General features: G+C 58.7%; 4 protein-coding genes and 1 pseudogene across 4 annotated transcripts, besides 1 other annotated feature; all 5 read left to right on the top strand.

The window, feature by feature from the left end:
- Positions 1-1,716: 1,716 nt before the first annotated feature.
- On the top strand, positions 1,717-2,622 carry LMXM_04_1170 (putative RNA-binding protein; the record flags this gene model as incomplete). Its single annotated transcript, XM_003871833.1, has 1 exon — positions 1,717-2,622. One exon carries the CDS (start codon positions 1,717-1,719, stop codon positions 2,620-2,622), a length of 906 nt encoding a protein of 301 aa, XP_003871882.1.
- A 7,935-nt stretch (positions 2,623-10,557) lies between these two features.
- LMXM_04_1165 lies at positions 10,558-11,785 on the top strand (annotated as a pseudogene).
- Positions 10,558-11,785: a sequence feature.
- A 900-nt stretch (positions 11,786-12,685) lies between these two features.
- LMXM_04_1160 (putative fructose-1,6-bisphosphatase, cytosolic) lies at positions 12,686-13,648 on the top strand (the record flags this gene model as incomplete). Its single annotated transcript, XM_003871832.1, has 1 exon — positions 12,686-13,648. One exon carries the CDS (start codon positions 12,686-12,688, stop codon positions 13,646-13,648), a length of 963 nt encoding a protein of 320 aa, XP_003871881.1.
- Positions 13,649-15,915: 2,267 nt separating this feature from the next.
- On the top strand, positions 15,916-16,422 carry LMXM_04_1150 (conserved hypothetical protein; the record flags this gene model as incomplete). Its single annotated transcript, XM_003871831.1, has 1 exon — positions 15,916-16,422. One exon carries the CDS (start codon positions 15,916-15,918, stop codon positions 16,420-16,422), a length of 507 nt encoding a protein of 168 aa, XP_003871880.1.
- Positions 16,423-16,901: 479 nt separating this feature from the next.
- Positions 16,902-17,975, top strand: LMXM_04_1140 (hypothetical protein; the record flags this gene model as incomplete). Its single annotated transcript, XM_003871830.1, has 1 exon — positions 16,902-17,975. One exon carries the CDS (start codon positions 16,902-16,904, stop codon positions 17,973-17,975), a length of 1,074 nt encoding a protein of 357 aa, XP_003871879.1.

Below are 17,975 nucleotides of genomic sequence, written 5' to 3'. Positions count from 1 at the left end.
TGCGGATGCGGCGTGTGTGTCAGCGACGCTCTCCGTGTATCTCTGCCTACACTAATGTGTGTCTGTGTGTGCACGTTGTACGCAATGGTCCTACACCCTACCTCCGTCTGTGACGCTCTCCTGTAGGCCCCCCCCCCACTTCCCCCCTCCCCACCTCGCTGTCCTTCCTCTCTCTCCCCGTGCACGGACCCCTCACCCCACCCCAACCCCCCAACACACACACACTCACTTGCGGAGAAGTTTCAGTTCTCTCCCACCACTATTCATCCCTTCCTCCCCCCTGTTCCTCATTTCTGTAACTACCAAGCTCGCCACCTTTTCTCCTTCTGTGTGTGTGCGCTCATCACTCCACCATATCTCCCGCACGCTCTCTCCGATACTACGACACCACGTAGGATCACTGTCCCCCTCCCCCCACTCAAATCGCCCCACACCCTCTCAAAGCCTCCGTCCGCAGCGCAGGAAGTGGTCTGCTGGAGATCAACGACACACACACACACACGCATTAAATCAAAGAACAGATAAACAACAGAGAGTAGAGGGGTAAAGGGCACATAAAAAGGGAAAGGAGAGCGGGAAAACAAAGGAATAAAACGCGCGGTAATCCCTCCTCCATCTGGACCCTTCTCTCTCTATCTTACTGTTTGACGCTCTCTTGCCATCTCTCTTGTTGTTGTGTTGGCTCTTGAGACGCATCCACAAGTGTGCACGCGAGTGTTTGTGTGTGTCTCTCTCTGCCCACGACTCTCTCGCCGTGTGTCGGAGTTTTGTTGCGCTTTCCTTTTGTACGTCTGCGTGTTTCTGTGCGTTCGCCGTCGTTGTGTTTTTTTTTCTTTCTTGTCTGACTTGTTCGTCTGTGTTCTTGTGTGTGGTTGCTCGCTTCCCCCTTCTCCACCGCCGCCCGCGACACCTCCTTCCTCCTCGTCGTCCTCCTCTTTGCGCGTTCTACGTTACATCTCCCCTCGTCTCCCTTCTGGTCGCCGCCGTGTTCTCCCTTCCTCTCTGTCTCTCCGTCTTCCTCTGTATTGCGATCTCGCACTCGCCTGGCGTCGACACTTTCCTCCTCTCATTCTTGTGTGTTGCCGACTTTTCGTTTGCGTGTGCGCGTGTGACTGTGCGTCCTCACTTTCCGTGTCTCATCTCACCTATTCCTTCCGCCTTTCCCCTCTCCCTCGCACACTTACACCCACACTAGCGCCCCTCCTCCTCCTTCCCACCCCCTAACCCTCCCCTCCCCTTCTATCCCACTGATAGACTGAGGTCTCAGCCATCAACAAGTCTTTTCCCTCTTTCATCTTCCCTCCCTCCCTCCCTCCACACCCCTCGTACAACAACGTACATTTACGGACACTTATACCCACACTAGCGCCCCCCTCTCTCCCCTCCCTCACCATCCTCTCCCGCTTTTCCCCTCTCCCCTTCCGTGCCAGCCAACGAGTTGCTTGTCCGTGATCGACCTCCCCCTCGCCTGCGCCTTTCCTCCCCCTCAAAGGACGTCTCCCTGCCACGCGCTCCTGTTCGTTGCCTTTGTTGTTGATGGTAAGCAGAAGGACGTCCATTCGTGCTCGACTTCCTCCCTCCCTCGTGTGACTCTGACCTGCGCTGGTACTTGTTCTCTCCGCCTTCCTCTTTCTGCTCGCGCCTCTCGTAGCCTCGTCGCTATTCGTCCTCTGGCACGTGCATCTCATGTACGGCCAGGAGTTCGTGCCCGGTCAAATGTACGGCCAGCCCAACATGATGTCCTACCAGCCTGGCGTGTTGTCGCCTCCCATGTCCACTGGTGTGTCGGTGGTGCCCAACTACGCGCCTCCTTACCAGAACGGGATGCCGCCGGGCTCGGTGCAGCAGCACCAAGGTCAGGGCCCGGCCCAAGGTCAAGCCATGCCGCAGACGCAGCCGCGGCCACGAAACAACGAGGTTGGCAACACCAGCTCCGTCATTCACATGCGCAACGTGACGCCCGAAGTGACACAGCTTAGCATTCAGAATCTGGCCCAGAACTTTGGCGACATCAAGCACATCGTGATGCTGCGCCAGATGAACCAGGCCCTTATTGAGATGAAGAGCCCCAAGAGCGCTGAGCAGCTGGTGGACTTCTTTAAGGAGCCCGGCTACGCGGAAATCGATGGCCGCCGCGTGTACATTCGTTTTAGCACCCACCAAAACCTTACGGCCACGCAGCACGCGACTCGCACCCTTCTGGTGTCGATGTTCAACACGCAGTATGACGTGTCTGCCGCGGCGCACATTACGCCAGAGATCGTGTACCAGATATTTGCTAGCTACGGCACCGTGGAGCGCATCGTGGTGCTGCCCAAGAACGAGAGCAGTCAATGGAACCACAACCGCGTTCAGGCGCTCGTCCAGTTCGACGCTCGCGAGTCCGCCGAGCACGTGAAGAATATTTTGCAGGGCCAGCCTGTCACCCTCGGCGAGACCATCACGTTCACCCTCGACATTCAGTTCTCGCGCATGGACGAGATCAAGACGACAAACCCAACGACGTCGCTTGTCGTCGACGATGAAGGTGCCCACCGCCCGGCTAGTACAATGGACCCCATGGCGATGAACACAGCGACGATGACGACCACCGGCATGTATCCGCCGATGGGGTGGAGCTAAGCGTTCCTGCGTGAATTCCGTGGCCTACGGCAGCGACATAATCATCACGGACACGAGGTGCACGTAGGGAGAGTGCTGAAAGGGGTGTGCATAGATGCGCGAGCATGTAGACATCGTGGAGGCCGGGGCCTTTTGTCTATGGGTTGGTGTGGTCGTGTGGGCGAAGAAAAGCGCGTCTGTAGATATCTTTCTGTACTTGCGCGCGTGATGCGTGCCTGCGTGTCTCTCAAGTGGCGAACGGACGCGTGCGGCGTCAAGACGCGGCGGCACAAGGACGTCAACCTCCTGCTCCTTCCCACTTTTTCCTTCTTTCGTAGAAAACACCCTTACGAGTCTACTCGCATCCCTCCTCCTGTTTTGTTTTGTTGTGCCGGCACGTCTCAGGACGTGCCCTGTTTTCTCCGCCTCACCTGTCTCTCTGTGTGTGCACTTGCGCTCTCGCACTTACAGTGCTCTCGTGAGGTGATTGATTTTTATTTCGACGCAGGGAGACTGGCGCGTATTGCGCATGCGTGCTTTCCCACATAGCCGCTTTCCAGCATTTCCCTGCATTTTGAAACGATCGGATGGGGCGTCCTTCTCTCTCCATGGACTGCGGATGCAAGGCGCACAAACACCTCCCCGCCTCCCGCACTCGCAGATGGGCAGGGATGCGGACGGGCATGGACATGCGCTGCAAGGGGCATTTGTTGGAACGAGGGTAACTTCCCTGTGCATCGTGACACGGACAGCGGTGGCAGTTATGGCGATGATACGCCTCGTTCCTCTCTCCGTGGGCACGCAGCGATGCAGACGGTGTTGGGGGCTGCCATGAATTCTTGAGCCTCTCGCGACCAATGGGATCAGTGATGCACGCCACCTAAGCAGAGAGAGAGCGGACGAATAGAGACAAAAAGCGAGAACGGGCCGGCGCAACTGGATACTGTCCCCACCTCATCATCCATGGCGTTCGTTTCCCTTTCTCCTCGCCCTTTCCCCACCTCTCTTGCCGATTAGCCTTGTTAGTCAGCCCTCCGGTTGCTGCCGTGTGCTGGCCACCTTTTGTACCCTTCATCGTGTCCATCCGCATCTTGCAGCCATACCTTGCCCACCCTCCACCGTTCGCCTCCGTCCAATGTGTGGATGATGACGTCTCTCTTTTCTTGTTCCTGTCGCACATCGTTTCTCTTCTTTTTTCCCGTTTTGTGTGTGTGTGTGTGTGCGTGTGTCATGGACTCGCCTTGAGCTCGCCCCTTCCCATGCCCCCCCTTCTCCCCCTTTCTCTGTGTGTGTTACGGTATCCTCATCCGGGTATATGGTTGTGTGCTTGTGGGTGTAAGCGTCGTGATGCTCTTTCTTTGTTTTCTGTTTTCCTCTCCCTGTTTCTTCTTCCTCCATCCGTGCTGCCCTTCACTCCGCCCCTCCCTCTCCTCATGCCTGCTTTCGTTTTCTGGTGTGGTCATCGCCTTGGATAATGCTCGACGCGCACACATCCACGCACATATACAGCTACCTCCATCTCTTTCCCCCTCCCTCTGCAGCTCTGTACCGATTTTCCTCTGCCCCTTTCCCTGCCTCGTTTTTTGCTTGTCGTGGCAGACGTGTATGGTCGAACGTGTTGTTCTCTCTCTCTCCTCCCCCTCATCCCCGCTCAACACAGGTGAAATCACGCACACACACACACATACACATCTATACATATATATATATATATATACACATACAGAGATCTACACTCAGATCGGAGTCTACAACCATGTGTGCCTACGCGGTCACGTAAACAGCAAGTGGATGGGGAGGATGATTGCGGCGGGAAGGACGTCTCTCTTTCTTTTCGTTTTCGTCTGTGCACGCCGATCAGCACGTGTGTTGTTGGTGGTGTTGTCGTCTCTCCGTCTTTGGTAAAATACAAGAAAAGGAAAAGGATGTATGTGCTCGCGGCTGTCGATTTCTCTCTCCCTCCCCTCTCCCAACTTCCTCCCCTCTGTTCCGTACACGGACCCCGCCCCTTCTCACTTGCGTCCCCTCACTTTGTGTGCGTGCGTGCGTGTATACACAGCGGCTGACGATGCTTCATTTGTTCTCCTCTCTTTGTCTTTTGGTGTACCTCTTGGTGATTGTCTTGCTTTGCCCCAGCACCGCACCTCCTCCGCTGGTTCCCTCTTCTGCCCCCATCCACCCACCCACCCCCTCTACGTGTGCTTGTGCGTGTGTGCGTGTTCGGTGGCGCTCTCGGTGGTTCCCTGCCTCCCTGCTGGCCTATATTGTTACACCCACAACCCTTTTTCCCCCTTCTTCGTCACTATGTTTTGTTTGTTTCCTTGATAAGGTTGGGTCTCTCCCGGTACACCCCCTCCCTCCTCCCTCTGTCCTCGACCCTCTCTCAGCCTCCCTCCCTCCAAAAGTCCTCCTCCCGCCTCTCTGCCCCTGACTCGGTGCGCGGGGGTTATTATTTTTCGTTCTTCCGTGTTGCCGTGACCGTTTTCCTCTCCCCCGGTCACACGCGCAAGCGTGATAGAAGAAAGGGTCAACTGGAGCGCACGGTCATGCTGACAAGAAAAGGGAGGTCATGTAGGTAGTTTTAGCTGTGGTGGTGGCCGGAATCACGGGAGGTGCGAAGAGGATATCAACAATATCAGAGGTAGCAGACGCATGTGCAAGCGCACATACGTGTGACTGAAGGGACCTTCAAGAGATGCAGCAGGGATGTAGACGCGTTCACATCACGAGGGAGGAAGCTCATGTATGAGGGAGGATGAAGGGTCCTGTCACGTATGGCTCCATTACCGTGCCCTGTGATGTTTATGGTTGGTAAGTGTGCAGCCCGGGCCTGCTTCTCTTGTCCTTTCCTCCGCCGTTGTACACGCACCGTTCTCCTTGGCGCGCTCCTCCCATCGCATCTCCCGTTGAGAAGGTGTGGGTGACCTCTCCCTCTCCTCTCTCTTCTCTCCTCCCCCACGCCTCCATCACGTCAGCACCCCCCCCCCTCCCGCCCTCCTTCCTGGAGCGGTCCCCCTGCTTTCGTTGTTATGCACTCGTCAGTTTAACTGCCACGAAGCGTCGCCCCTCCCCCTCCACACGCACACACACACACAGCAGAAAGTAGGAGAGTCCACACGCACGCACGCATGCAGAGGAAGAGGGAGAGAGGGAGAGGGACAGAAGAAACATGATCGACGTCAGCAACAACCAAAGCACAACGCAGCGCATGTTCTGCCTCTCTATAGAATCCCTCTTCCCGCGTGTGTTTGCGTGCGCACGTGTCGTCGTTGGCGTGGTGTCCTTGCCTGGTATCCCTTGCTCCCCTTTCGTCCCCTCACTGTGTTTAGGTACCCTCTTCTTTATTGTGTGTGTGTGTGTGTGTGTTGCGCTCTCTATTTCTCCGTCCCTTTTCCTTGTGCTCCATTGCTCTGTTGTGTCGTGTGTCGTGTGTGGTGTTCCCTTTTCTCCTATTAACTGTCCCTCCCTCTCTCTCTATATCCCTGTGTGGGTCTCCTCAGCCGCCCTCCCCTCCCCCTCCTCTTCCCCCAAAGCACTTCGCACATATACGCTGCGTACAGACACACACACGCGCACAGAGTGAGAGAGATAACCACACAGGGTGCAGAGAACGTGCTCTTCCCTTTTCCTGTAAACCCCCACCCCCACTCCGCCTCTGTTTTTTCTGGTTTTGCCTCTTTTAGTGAGTCCACCCTCGCGAATGGGCATCGCTAACCCTGGCGACGAAGCGACACGCAGGGACACACGAAGTATATATTGTCATCTGTGGAGAGAGGGAGAGAAAGCAACGCAGAAGGCATGGCATGATGTAGACAGCAGACAAGGAAGAAGAGAGAAACAAACGGTGTTGCTGCTGTTGCTGCTGCTGCGAGGAGGCAAGCAAAAGAAAAAGAAGGATAAGGGGCATCTCAATGCATCCATCGCCGTCTTCTCTCTTACCTCCACTCCTCGCGCGGTCGTGCCGGCGTCTCTCGCCTCCCTCCCTTCTTCCCTCCTTTGTTCTTTCACTGAAGCACTCTCGAACGCCCCGCAAAAGATGATATTTGGCATCCCCTTCTCCCCTTGCACCACCCGCACCCACGCAAAATGCGCAACCATCTTTGTTTTCTTTCGGTTTGCTGGGTCTCTTGCTCCACGACTCTCTCCTTACTTGCTGTCTGCCCACCTTCCTCCCCCCTCCCCCATCAAATTCCCTCTCCCTTCTCTCGTTCTCGGTTGCTCGCGTCTTCGCTCCCTCATCTTGTGCTCTTCCCACCACCGCGACGATTGCCCCATGATGACGGCTTGTCCCCTACGGCTGCAGCTCTGAGCTGCATGCGCGTGCTCGCATTGTCGCCTCTTCGTTGGCTGTGCCGGCGACTGCGTCCCCGTTGCGTGCGCGTCGGCTTCTCTCTTCCTCGGCGGTGCGTCTGTTTGTTTTGTTTTCGTCGGCGTGTTCACGTCTCGGTGGAACACACGTGGCCCAACGGGGACGCATAACCCCTCCCCCTTCCTCCTCCTCCTCCGCACACGCCTGCGTTCCCTCGCCAAGGACGGGTGCGGGTGAGAGAGGCTGGCACAGACACCCGCGCACGCACACTCGCACGCGCATGCAGCAGCCGTGCTTGTGGATGTGCCTTCTACATCTTCCTCTGTTGCAAGTAAGACGAACCTATGCGCGCTTCTGAGTAGACTCATTTTACGTTGTTTGCTTTTCTCCTTGTCGTGATGATCTCTGCCTGTCGTCTCTGGTGCGCTCGTAAACGCCAGCGCCTCACCGCCCATCCGCTCCCTGGTCACTCCCCCGCCCCCACCCCCTGTCGCTTCTCTTCCCCTAGCGATTCTTGCTCGGGAGACGTCACCCGATAGCGCACATGCAACGAAGCGAGCCCCTCGCCGAATGCGTATGTATGGGTGTTCCTAGTTGTGCGTGTGTCTGTCTGCCCCCTCTCCCCTCCCGCCACCCACGTTATCCCCTCCGTCATCATCTCCGCCGCTCCCCCTCCCCCTCCCCCTTTTCCCACCTTCCTATGCTTCGTGCGTGCGTGCTTGGGCTTCCTTATTTATTTATGTGGGTGCGCGGGTGTGTGGGTGTGTGGGTGCATGTCAAAGGACTGTTTCTGCGCGCCTCTGTTTCCGTTGGTTGTCGGTGTTCCGTTGTTTTACTTTCCTGTTGTACGTTGTCTGTTTCGCCGTCTGGTGGCCACTATCCACAGCTTGAGAGGGTAAGAGAGTAAAGGAGCGAGAGTGTTGTAGGGGCGCTGTGTGCGGACCGCAACGGTCATGACGAGGATGGCACTTCACAGCCTCTGCCTTGTCGCTCTTTCCTCCCCCCTCTCTCTCTATGTATATGTGTATGACTCTCTTGCGTGTGTGCGTGCGTGTAATCCCTCCCCCCCCCCCGACGGTTTGTCTTGGCTTGCATGGGTCTGTGTCTGCCCGTGCACATCCCCCTCTCTCCCCTCGTCGCCAGCGCTGTGTTGGTTGGTTTTCGCAACCCTTGTTACTGTGCGTACGCCGTATGTGCTTGTAGGCGTATGCCGCCGTCGCTCACACACACACACACACACACACACGCACGCTTTCCACTGTTGTTGTCTCCTTAGTATAGTGGAGCAGGAGGGAAGGGGGGTTGTTGTCGCATATACATGTGTGTCTCTGTCGCTGCCTGACGAGCTGCTCGTGGCCGTAACGGTTGCCTGCGAGTGTGCTGTGCGATGGTGGGCATCATTCCTTGTATCCCTGGTTCCCTCTAACGTTGTCTCGCCTCACGTTGTATTATGCCGAATTCGACGCTGTTTGTTTTGTGTCGTTCTGTGCCGTCTGTCTCGAGCTTTCTTCTTTCTCTTTGCGACGCATGTGTGTCTGTGCGTGCGCTTCCGTGCTTCGATGGTGTCGCTTCGGCTTTGGGTGATTCGCACCTTCGCTTCCTCCTCTCCCTCTCGCGTCGCTTCGTGCGTTTTGGCCCGTTCGGCTTTCGGGTATCCGTTGGTCGTGCGACCTCCGTTGTTTGATTGCGGCGTCTGTACTCGTTATTCATGTCTCTCCCATCTTGTCGTTTGTACCGTCGCGCGCCCCTCCGCTCCCCTCGCCCACCTTCATGTGTGACATCGACAACGATGTGACGCCCACGCCGTATACGGCGTCGCGTGCCATGTGCGGGTGCGCATGCAGCAAGGAGAGAGAGATTCCCCAAGCAGTCCCTGTTGCCGAGCGCACTGTGTCTGCGTGTCATGTTCTCCGGCCGCCTCTCTCGCGCTCTGCTCTACCTGTCCCCCATACCTTCGCTTTGAACGGCTACCGTGCTTCCTCTACGCCGTTCACCACAGCACGACGGTGTCACTGACGACCAGCCTCTCGCCCTGCGGTCTCTTCTTCGTTTTTATGTGTGGGGGAGGGCCGGAGGGAGAGCTGGAGTTTGAGGCAGAGGCCGTGCTCCCATGGTGGAGTCGGCGCATTGCTGTGCCACCTGTGCAAAGCTGCTCGGCACCACGCGATGGGTGGGTGGGTGCCCCTGGACTTTGCATGTGAAGGATAGACACGGAGGGTGGCGGCCCCTGAGCGAGCGAGCAGGTGAGCGTGTGCGGGAGCGAGAGCAGACGCGTTGAAAAGCAGAGACGGCGCGAATGACGGCGACAAGCGCACCTCTGTTTCTTCTGTTTACATTTTGTTGTTTGTTTTTGCCACAGCGTGCACACACGTACACAGACAGACAAATTTCGGCATGCGCACGGGCACGGGCCCCCTCTCCGTTACGGCATCACGCGCCAGTGGTGGCACGTAATGCGTGCTATTTCGCCTGAGGCTGCCTCCTCGACGACAGGGGCGTATTGAACAGGAAAGAAAACGAACGAACAGCGGGCAACTCAGCAAAGCGACGCCAGGCCCACTGAGGCACATACAGACACCGAAAACCACGGTGCCCCTCTCTCGCCCTCCTCCTTGTGATGTGCGTGTGTGCTTGTCGGATCACCTCTCTCCCTTCTCTTCCTGTCCTTTCTTTCGGCGCCGCCTTGTCCACACCCACACCACCGCCGCCACCGCTTTGTGTACGCGTGCGTGTGTGTAGGGTCACCTTCTCTAATGTAGAACGCCACGAACCGAATGACAGGCGGTACTGTATTCAGCCTACGGCTCGTGTTCAGTCGCAGCGGCGTCGACGCGGTGCTGTGTCCGTTATCCCGGCAGGGGCACGCATGAGCGAAGGCACATGTGCGAGGAGGAGGCGGAGGGTGTGGCCTTGTAACTGGGAGGAGGTCGAGGAGGAGATGCGGTCAGACTCTCGCCGAGAGAGCGTGCGAGAGATGCCTCGACCTTCCCGCTGCTGTCATCGCTCAGGCGCGCACTCTTGCACCGCTGCCCATACATATATATGTATTCCACAGGCTCCCTTACGCGTGAAGATGTGTGCAGCGGTGTACGCCTCCCCTTCCCCCCTTCCCCCTCAGGTGTGCGCAGAGTGAAGAGGAGGGGGATGTGGCGTGGAGGGAAGCTTATGCTACAGCGGACCACGGCAGTCTCCAAGGGCGGTGCTGATCCCACTGAGAGAACCCCTGCTTTCAGCCCTGTCGCGCGAGATACAACACCTTTGCGGTTCTCTGTTCTCTCGGCCCCCTCCTGGGGGCACACACACACAGGCAGAAGCGCGCACAATAGACCGCCCGCGTTTACTACACTTGGAGTGTTGCCTCGCCAAGTACCTCACACGGCCTCTTCCCGCCCACCTTCTCTTTTCCGTGTTTGCCGCTGTCGGGCACATCGGCGCCGCTGCCACGGGGCCCCTGCACCTTTTTATGCTGCTCTGTCCATCTCTCTGCTCGTTGCGTGGTGCGTGGCGCAGACAAGCGCGGAGGTAAACACACACGCACGTCTGCGCTCAACGCCTGCAGCTGTCAACACCGCAGAACGACAGCACCACGCTCACGCACGTCCGAGCACCACCACACACAGCTGTGCACGCGGCACTGGGACAGCGCTATGGTGCTCACGCTCCCAGCTGGCTGCTTGCGGGCGTCCGTCGCTCTCTCCGTGTAGGTTCCCTGGTGGGTCTTGCACACGCATCAACTCTCAAAATGCACCCAGCGAGTTCACCACTGCCCCCAGCTGCGCGAGGCCGGTGGAGTAGAAGGCTGTCTGCGGAGACTGGGGAACAGGCGACGGTGACACGGGAGATCTTTAAGGACACGTTCTACACGCGCCGCCACGGCGTCAACGTTCCTGCAACTGGCAGCCGGTTGGTGATCGAATATGGACGGTAGCGTTGGTCTCTGTAGCATGTTTGTGTTAGAAGGGAATCCGCAGGCCGTTGTCGTGGCAGCCGAGCCGATTCTTCGCCTGGGTGCGCTGGTGAAGGAGAGCACGGCACGCTACAGACAGCTCGTGTGGGTGGAGCAGGTCGGCGTGTCGGCCGCATCCGTGACCGGCGCCGAGCTCCTTGTCGACCCGCGCGTGGAAGGCCGCCCCTCGCTTCACGCAGCTGTCGGTGATGGCCCGCGACAACGTCACCTCGGGCAACTTGCCTGCGCAACCGACCCTGATTCTGTGCTCGCTGCTCGAGACACCTGTTCTGCAGTGGATTGTTACACTCCGGCTCATGCCGCCGCTGGTACTGCTCATCATCATCTTACTCGCGTCTCCGTCGCAGATGAGGCGCGTGCAGTGCGACTGCGTGTCTTTCGCCGAGCTCCTCGAGCGATCAACGTCCCGCAAGACAGACGTTGCGATGCGTCGCCGCAATGCAGGTGGGCCAATCGCTCTGGTGAAGGTGGACGTCACAGGGTCCGAGTGGGACGTTCTCCAGGGCATTGCGGATTCGGAGTGGGGGCGTATCGAGCAGCTGGTTGCCGAAGTGCACGATATTGAAGACACGGTTCTCCGTGTCGAGCAGCTGTTGAAGGCGAAGAGCTTTCAAGAGGTTCACATCGCACAGGGGGGGAGTGGGTATCGCATAAGGTGCTGCGCAGCCACTCTGTCTTCGCCCGCCGCACCGAGGCCGCCGAGTGATGAAGCCCTCTCGCTGTCTTCCCTCTGTGGGCATCCCAGGTGGAAGAGGCGGAGAGAGGCAAGGTGTGGAGGAACGACGCCAGATTCCAGTTCCAGCGCTTTGAATGCTCCGAGACTTGTTTCGACGAGCATAGCACTTGCTCACATCACTGCTCGGGCGGCTTCTCATCGTGAGTGGGCTCGTGCCCGTCTGTGCCTCTGACCGTTTACAGCAGCGCCTCCGCTGCCCCCACTCTCGCTCACGCCTTTGCTAGCGCAGTCCATCCCTGATGACTCCAAAGAGGGCCGACGTGTGTGAGTCGAAGAAGTGCAGACAATCACCACGAAAGTGCGGGGGGGGGCACACGTTCCGCCCTCTTCTGCTGCTGCTGTTGTTGTACGGCATCGCCGTCCTGTGCTGCGGAGGCACTCATGCCTGTCAGTGTCTGCTGATCTGGTGGGCTTCTCGCTCCTCAGCGCTTCCTAGACATCCTCTTGTGTCACTTTCTCCCTCACCGTCACTGTTCCTGCCTCTGCCTCCTCCATGGCGCTTGCACGCTCGCACACACCATCTGCGCTGTGGAAGAGGTACCTGCTTCGCTCGTCAAACTACCCCACCCTCTTCCCCCCACCCTCACTCTACCTTCACCGCTTCTCTGCACCCAGACGCACACGCGCACTCTTGTTCTCTCTCCATCTCTCTCTACCCCACGCACCGTATATACGTGTGTGCGGGTGCGCCCCTGTCCCTTGGTAGTTGCCTCCTGTTCGTGGTTACGCATCCACCACCACCACCACCATCCCTGTGCTTTTCTTCACCGATTTCTTCTGTCTTCCTCCCATCGTGGCCACCGTCCCCCTTCTCCTCTCACGCTCTGGTCCGCACGCCTATCGCCACACCAGTCTCGGACTCGGTCACTTGGTTGGTGTTGAACCCCCACCCACCCCACTCCAGCCTCCGCCAACCCCCCCCCCCTTTCCACGTTCAACCCTCAGGTCTCCTACCGCAGCCGCGGCCCTCTTGCTCAGAATGGACATCAGGCGCACCCCCACTCCCACTACGCTCACCCAGTACATCATCAAGAGCCAACCACCGCACAGTCGCGGCGAGTTTACGCTCTTGATGATGGCGATTCAAACCTCCGTGAAGGTGATCGAGAAGAACATCCGACGTGCCGGCATGAAGGGCATGCTGGGCTACATTGCGGGGCAGTCGGCGAACGCGACGGGTGACCAGCAAGCGAAGCTGGATGTGATCTCGAACATGGCGTTCAAGGCGTACCTGCTGAGCTCCACCAGCGTGTGCGTGCTCGGCAGCGAGGAGGAGGAGCAGATGATCGTCGCCGAGAGCGACCGCCGTGGCGACTACCTCATCTTCTTCGACCCTCTTGACGGTAGCAGCAACATTGATGCCAACGTCTCCGTAGGCTCTATCTGGGGTGTGTGGCGGCTGCCCAAGAACACCACCATAAGCAGCGTCGAGGACGCCAACGCCGTGATCCGCAAGCTTAAGGGAACGGACATGGTTTCTGCCGGGTACGCCGTGTACGGCAGTGCCACGAACCTCGTGCTGACGAGCGGACACGGCGTTCACGGCTTTACCCTGGATCCCAACATCGGCGAGTTCATCCTGACGCACCCGCACATCAGCATCCCGAAAAAGCGCGGCATCTACAGTGTCAACGAAGGCAATTACGGCAAGTGGGAGCCGTGGTTCAAGGAGTACATCAACTACCTCAAGATGAACAAGACAACCCAGTACACCGCGCGCTACATCGGCTCCATGGTCGGCGACATCCACCGCACGCTCCTCTACGGCGGTATATTCTGCTACCCCAAGGACGCAAACCAGGTGGAGGGGAAGCTGCGCTTTCTGTACGAGGCTGCACCGATGGCGATGATCGTGGAGCAGGCAGGCGGTAAGGCGATGGGCAGCAATGGCCGTATCCTTGAGCAGTCCATCACTCGCCTCCATCAGCGCACGCCGGTCTACCTCGGCAGCCGCCAGGAGGTGGACCTGTGCATGGCCTTCCGCGACCGCAACGGGAAGGCGGAGACTGTAGCGCCGATTGCCAGCAAGCTCTAAAGAAAAAAGGCAATAGCGTTTCCGTGAGTAATACCGGCAGCCAAAGTGCGTGCCTGTGTGCAAGCGCATCGGCGCCCCCCGCGGACGCTTCGCGGAAAGCAGCCGCAAGCACACACCTGGACGCACGCGCTGCGACGCATCGTGGTTAGCGCCAACGCTAAGCATCCGCCAGCACTAACACGCCTCCCCTGAAAGAGGGTAGGGGGAGAAGGCCCGGATATCAAAATCATTGCACCCTCCGTTTCAGCCGGAGCTTGGGTGCCGCTCCACTCACCAGAGCGCGCTTGTCCCGCTCCGTCTCCCTCCCGGCGTGCGTCAGACGTTACTCATGTGTGCCGGTGGAGGTGCACCATCACGCATGAGGACGGCAGAAGACAGAGAGGTGGCGGAGAGGGAAAGCGAGAGAGCCGGGAAGTTGTACATAGAGAAGGATTATGACAGGGAAGAGATGGTGTGGCCTGAGCGAGGGAGTTAGTAGCGCACCAGTGAGCATGACGGTGGTGGTCGTGGATGAAGGGTTGAGGGGGGCGAGAGTGGCTCATGAATCGAATTTCGAAACGGAGTTTCACTGCCCTCGACGTCGTCCCTACTCCCTCCACCGCCCCGGCGTCCGCCGTGCCGCCCATCCACCTGGTCGACGCCCATACAGGCAGAAAACAGGACAGCAGTCCAATGAAAAGAAAACCGGGGAAACGTTGGCAGGCAGTGGCCGTTCTGAGAACACCACGGCCGAGGTAGGCCGCAAAGTCGGAGAATGCGCGGAGGCGAGTGTGGCGAGCCGTGTTGCACCTTTGCTGGCCCTCCCCCCTCCACACCTCCCTCGCCCGACCCGCTCGTCGTCCCTGGCGCGTCGCTCCACACCTCGTCACCATCCCTCAGCGGCACAGTCTTTCATGCACACGAAGTTTCTCACGCCAACACACCCGAAGACGCAGCGAGACTCGCCAATCGAAGCGCCGGCGTGTCTGTCGTGTGATTGGTGATGTGGCGTGTGCCTCCCATTCCATTCAGCGTGTTTTCTTGATTTGGGCTCGTTAAACAGTTTACGTCATCCTATCTTCGATCGGCTCCCTCGTGCCTTCTCGACGATACAACCCACGGGCCCACGCAGCGCACGTCCTTCCGTTTGCATCCTCCCTGCCCCCCCCCCTCTCCACCACTACCGCGCGCCTGTGGGTGCTGGCGGGTGTGTGGGGGGAGGGGGGGGGGCTTTTTGCTGTTGTCTCGCTCACGTTTTATGGTCTGCGTGCGACCCCCCCCCCTCCCTCCTCCCTCCTCCTGCCTCTCGTTGGGTGCGTGGGGGGGGCCATGGAGCGAGCACGGCTGCGTGCATCTCTGCAGCGCTGTGCACACACGCACACACATCGACATGAAAAGAGTAGGAGAACACGGCCGGGCAAGAGAGAGAAACGGAGACAAGGAGCAGCTAAAGCACGCCGTGGCGGCAACCCTCAAGCGCTTGCCCTTCTTAATTGGTTGCCGCTGCGGACGTGGCGGACTGCCCTTGCGTATTCTTCTCCTGCATATCCCGTACGCACACGTGCGTATGTGCTTGCAGCCTTGTTGCTGTGCTCTTCCTCGTGGTGGCACTCTGATTTTTTATTTCTATCTCAAGACGCCTGTTGACCGACATTTTCTTGCCTTTTATGACGCGAAGTCTCACCTCACCGTCGGGCACGTGCATCGAGTCGACTCGCTACATGCAACGCGCCCCATAACCGCGACAAGGCATGAGATACTTTCATGCTTGTACGCAAGCAGAGCTGTCTTGTCCGTCTTTGGATGCGCCCCATCGCTCACGCATCCTGACCTCTCTGTCTGTCTGTCTGTCTTTGTCTGTGTGGTGAGAGATACACGAGAAGACATGGGGGAGTCACATGCAGCCGGTAAATTCTTCCGAGGTATCCAGCGCGGCTAACGCATAGTCTTCGAACTCTCGCTCGCTCTTGCGCGCTGCCAAGGGCCTCTTGACGTCCCGCATCCATATCCAGCTACCCGCTTATGCACCTGTCATGTGTCTCTTGTCCAGGGACCCCATCGGCACGCCTCCCCCTCTCGCCTCCGTGTGTGTGTGTACGTGTGTGTGTGCAACCTTCTTCCTTCTCCTCACGCCTTTCTCTCTTGTCATGTGCATGGTGTGTGCCCATTGCCGTGTCGCCGTGTCTTCGTTGTCCACACTCGACGTATTACGCAACACTGCAGTACCGATCGCCCGCTACAAATTTTTACACGCACGCCAGCCCTGAAAGAGAGGGGAGAGATCGACGATGCCACCGAAGTTCACGCACCCGCGGCTGGTGCACCACGTGAGCCTGTTCACGCGCGTAAAGGCGTGGTGGCTCGGCATCGAGAACCCTGAAGTGCTGTCGCGATACGGCGAACGGGGTGTCGCGCGCACGGTGTGGATCGAGTGGCGTGGGACTCTGGCCATGTGCGCCGGCGGTTTCGTTTTCTTTATTGGCCGTCAGCAGTCGAAGCAGGCGAATGATATTCTTGACAACATCGAGCTGAACCGCCAGCGCTTCTACCAACGGGACTTCACGCCGACGTACGTGCCTGGCGCGCCGAGCGCCGTGTACGATGGCGTGAGGGGATACAGCTACCGCGACGAGCCGAGTGGACTCATGATCAACGCGGACAACAAGTTGGTCTCCGATGAATCGCGAGCGGCGCGAGGCGAGCGCCTCGCGAAGACCGAAGTGACACCAGCAATGGTCGCTCAGGCGCGCAAGCTCCTGCACAGCAGGCGCTACGAGGGTACGCCAGAGGGATGAGTAGGAGACGACGTGTGTCAAGGTCGACCGGCAGCGGTGGTAGTGACGGTGACTGCTACTCAGACAGCGACCGTGCATATCACGCGCAGGCTTCTGTGGTGCCTTATACTTCTTCACATTTTGTTCGCACGTCGACGCTCTGCTGCTGCACCATCCTCCTCGTGTGTGCAGTCGCCTACGCCTGCAGCTAGCAGACGGTAGTTGGCTACCACCCTCTCTCTCTCTCGCCTTCGGGGTGTCCTCTCTCGTCGGCATGCGCAACATTTTGGGCGCACAGGTGTGTGCTCGTGTGGTGCCAATCGCTTCATGACCTGACCTTCTTTTTCTCCGACTCTCTCTCTCAGCATCCGCTGTAGACACACGCTCGTGCAACATCGCACTTCAACACTGCCACCAAACAACAAGAGCGCAGCGCGTTGGCTGTCCACGTCGTCAGTCCAACGCCTACTCTTTATTCCCCCCCCCCTGCTCCCTCCTGTATGCTTTTTCCAAGTGCACCCATTCGAGTCACACACACACACACACACACACACACACGGCGCACATTGTTAAAGGTCAAGCGGGCCGCACAGACACGTGATCGACATCCGTTATCGTGTGCGCACCATCAAAGCACCCCTTTCGAGCGAGGACGACTCTGCGGGCTCATTATGTCCTCGAGACCCAACGCGCCGCGTCCGGTGTTTGCGAAACGGCATCCCGCACCCCAGTTCCTCGCACCGGGTCAGCATCTCAAGGTCGCTTCGCGTAAGCCGGCTCCAAAGCTTGGGAGCGCGGGAGGGGGTGACACATTCGCCGGTGGGCCGCCGCGAGACCCATGGGAGGACTTTGAGGAGAGCAGCGAGGAGCCACGCCCCTCGTCGGCCGGTCACTCTGGCTCACAACGGCACCGGCACACTACCACAGGCGGCGGCCACCCATACTCGGGTCGAGTCAGCGGGTCACGCAGCACTGAGCGCACGTCGTCGCACAGCAAGGAGGGCAGTATTAGTGGAGTGCCGGTGTCAACGAAGCCAGCCCCACCCACCGACAGCCTCACTGCAGCCAGTGACAAAGCCGTCAACCGCGGTGCAGCCGTCAGCAGCGACGAAGATGAAAACTACTACACCATCACATCAGAGCCACCAAAGCTGTCGCCGACGGAGCGGGCGAAGCAGGTGCTCCAGGCGCAGCAACGCGCTCTGGAAGCGAAGCAGCTAAAGGCACTCACGCAGCAAGGGGTAGCGCGTCGGCCCACGACGCTGGTGCGCAATCGGCACGGCAGGCTCAACGCCATCGCTGCACAGCCAGCGTCCGGGGCAACAGAAGAGGGCGGGCCCGCGCTGTTCATCCCTGCTGCTCCTGTCAGCTCAAGCGTTCAGCCGGAGAAGAGCCGCGTGGGCTACTCGAAGGCGCCGGAAGCGCGAACGGTGCCGTCAGTGCCACAGGGCGGTGAAGGCGGTTCTGATGGTGCGGTCGAGTCTCCTCGAGAGTTCGATGACGACCTTGTCGACTCGTGTCCCTCGACGACGATGCAGGCAACGACTGGTTCGCTGGAGATCGACCTGGACTGA

This window comes from Leishmania mexicana, chromosome 4 (assembly GCF_000234665.1).
Source record: "Leishmania mexicana MHOM/GT/2001/U1103 complete genome, chromosome 4".
Classification (NCBI taxonomy): Eukaryota; Euglenozoa; class Kinetoplastea; order Trypanosomatida; family Trypanosomatidae; genus Leishmania; species Leishmania mexicana.
This window is presented reverse-complemented; position numbering and strand designations above follow the sequence as displayed.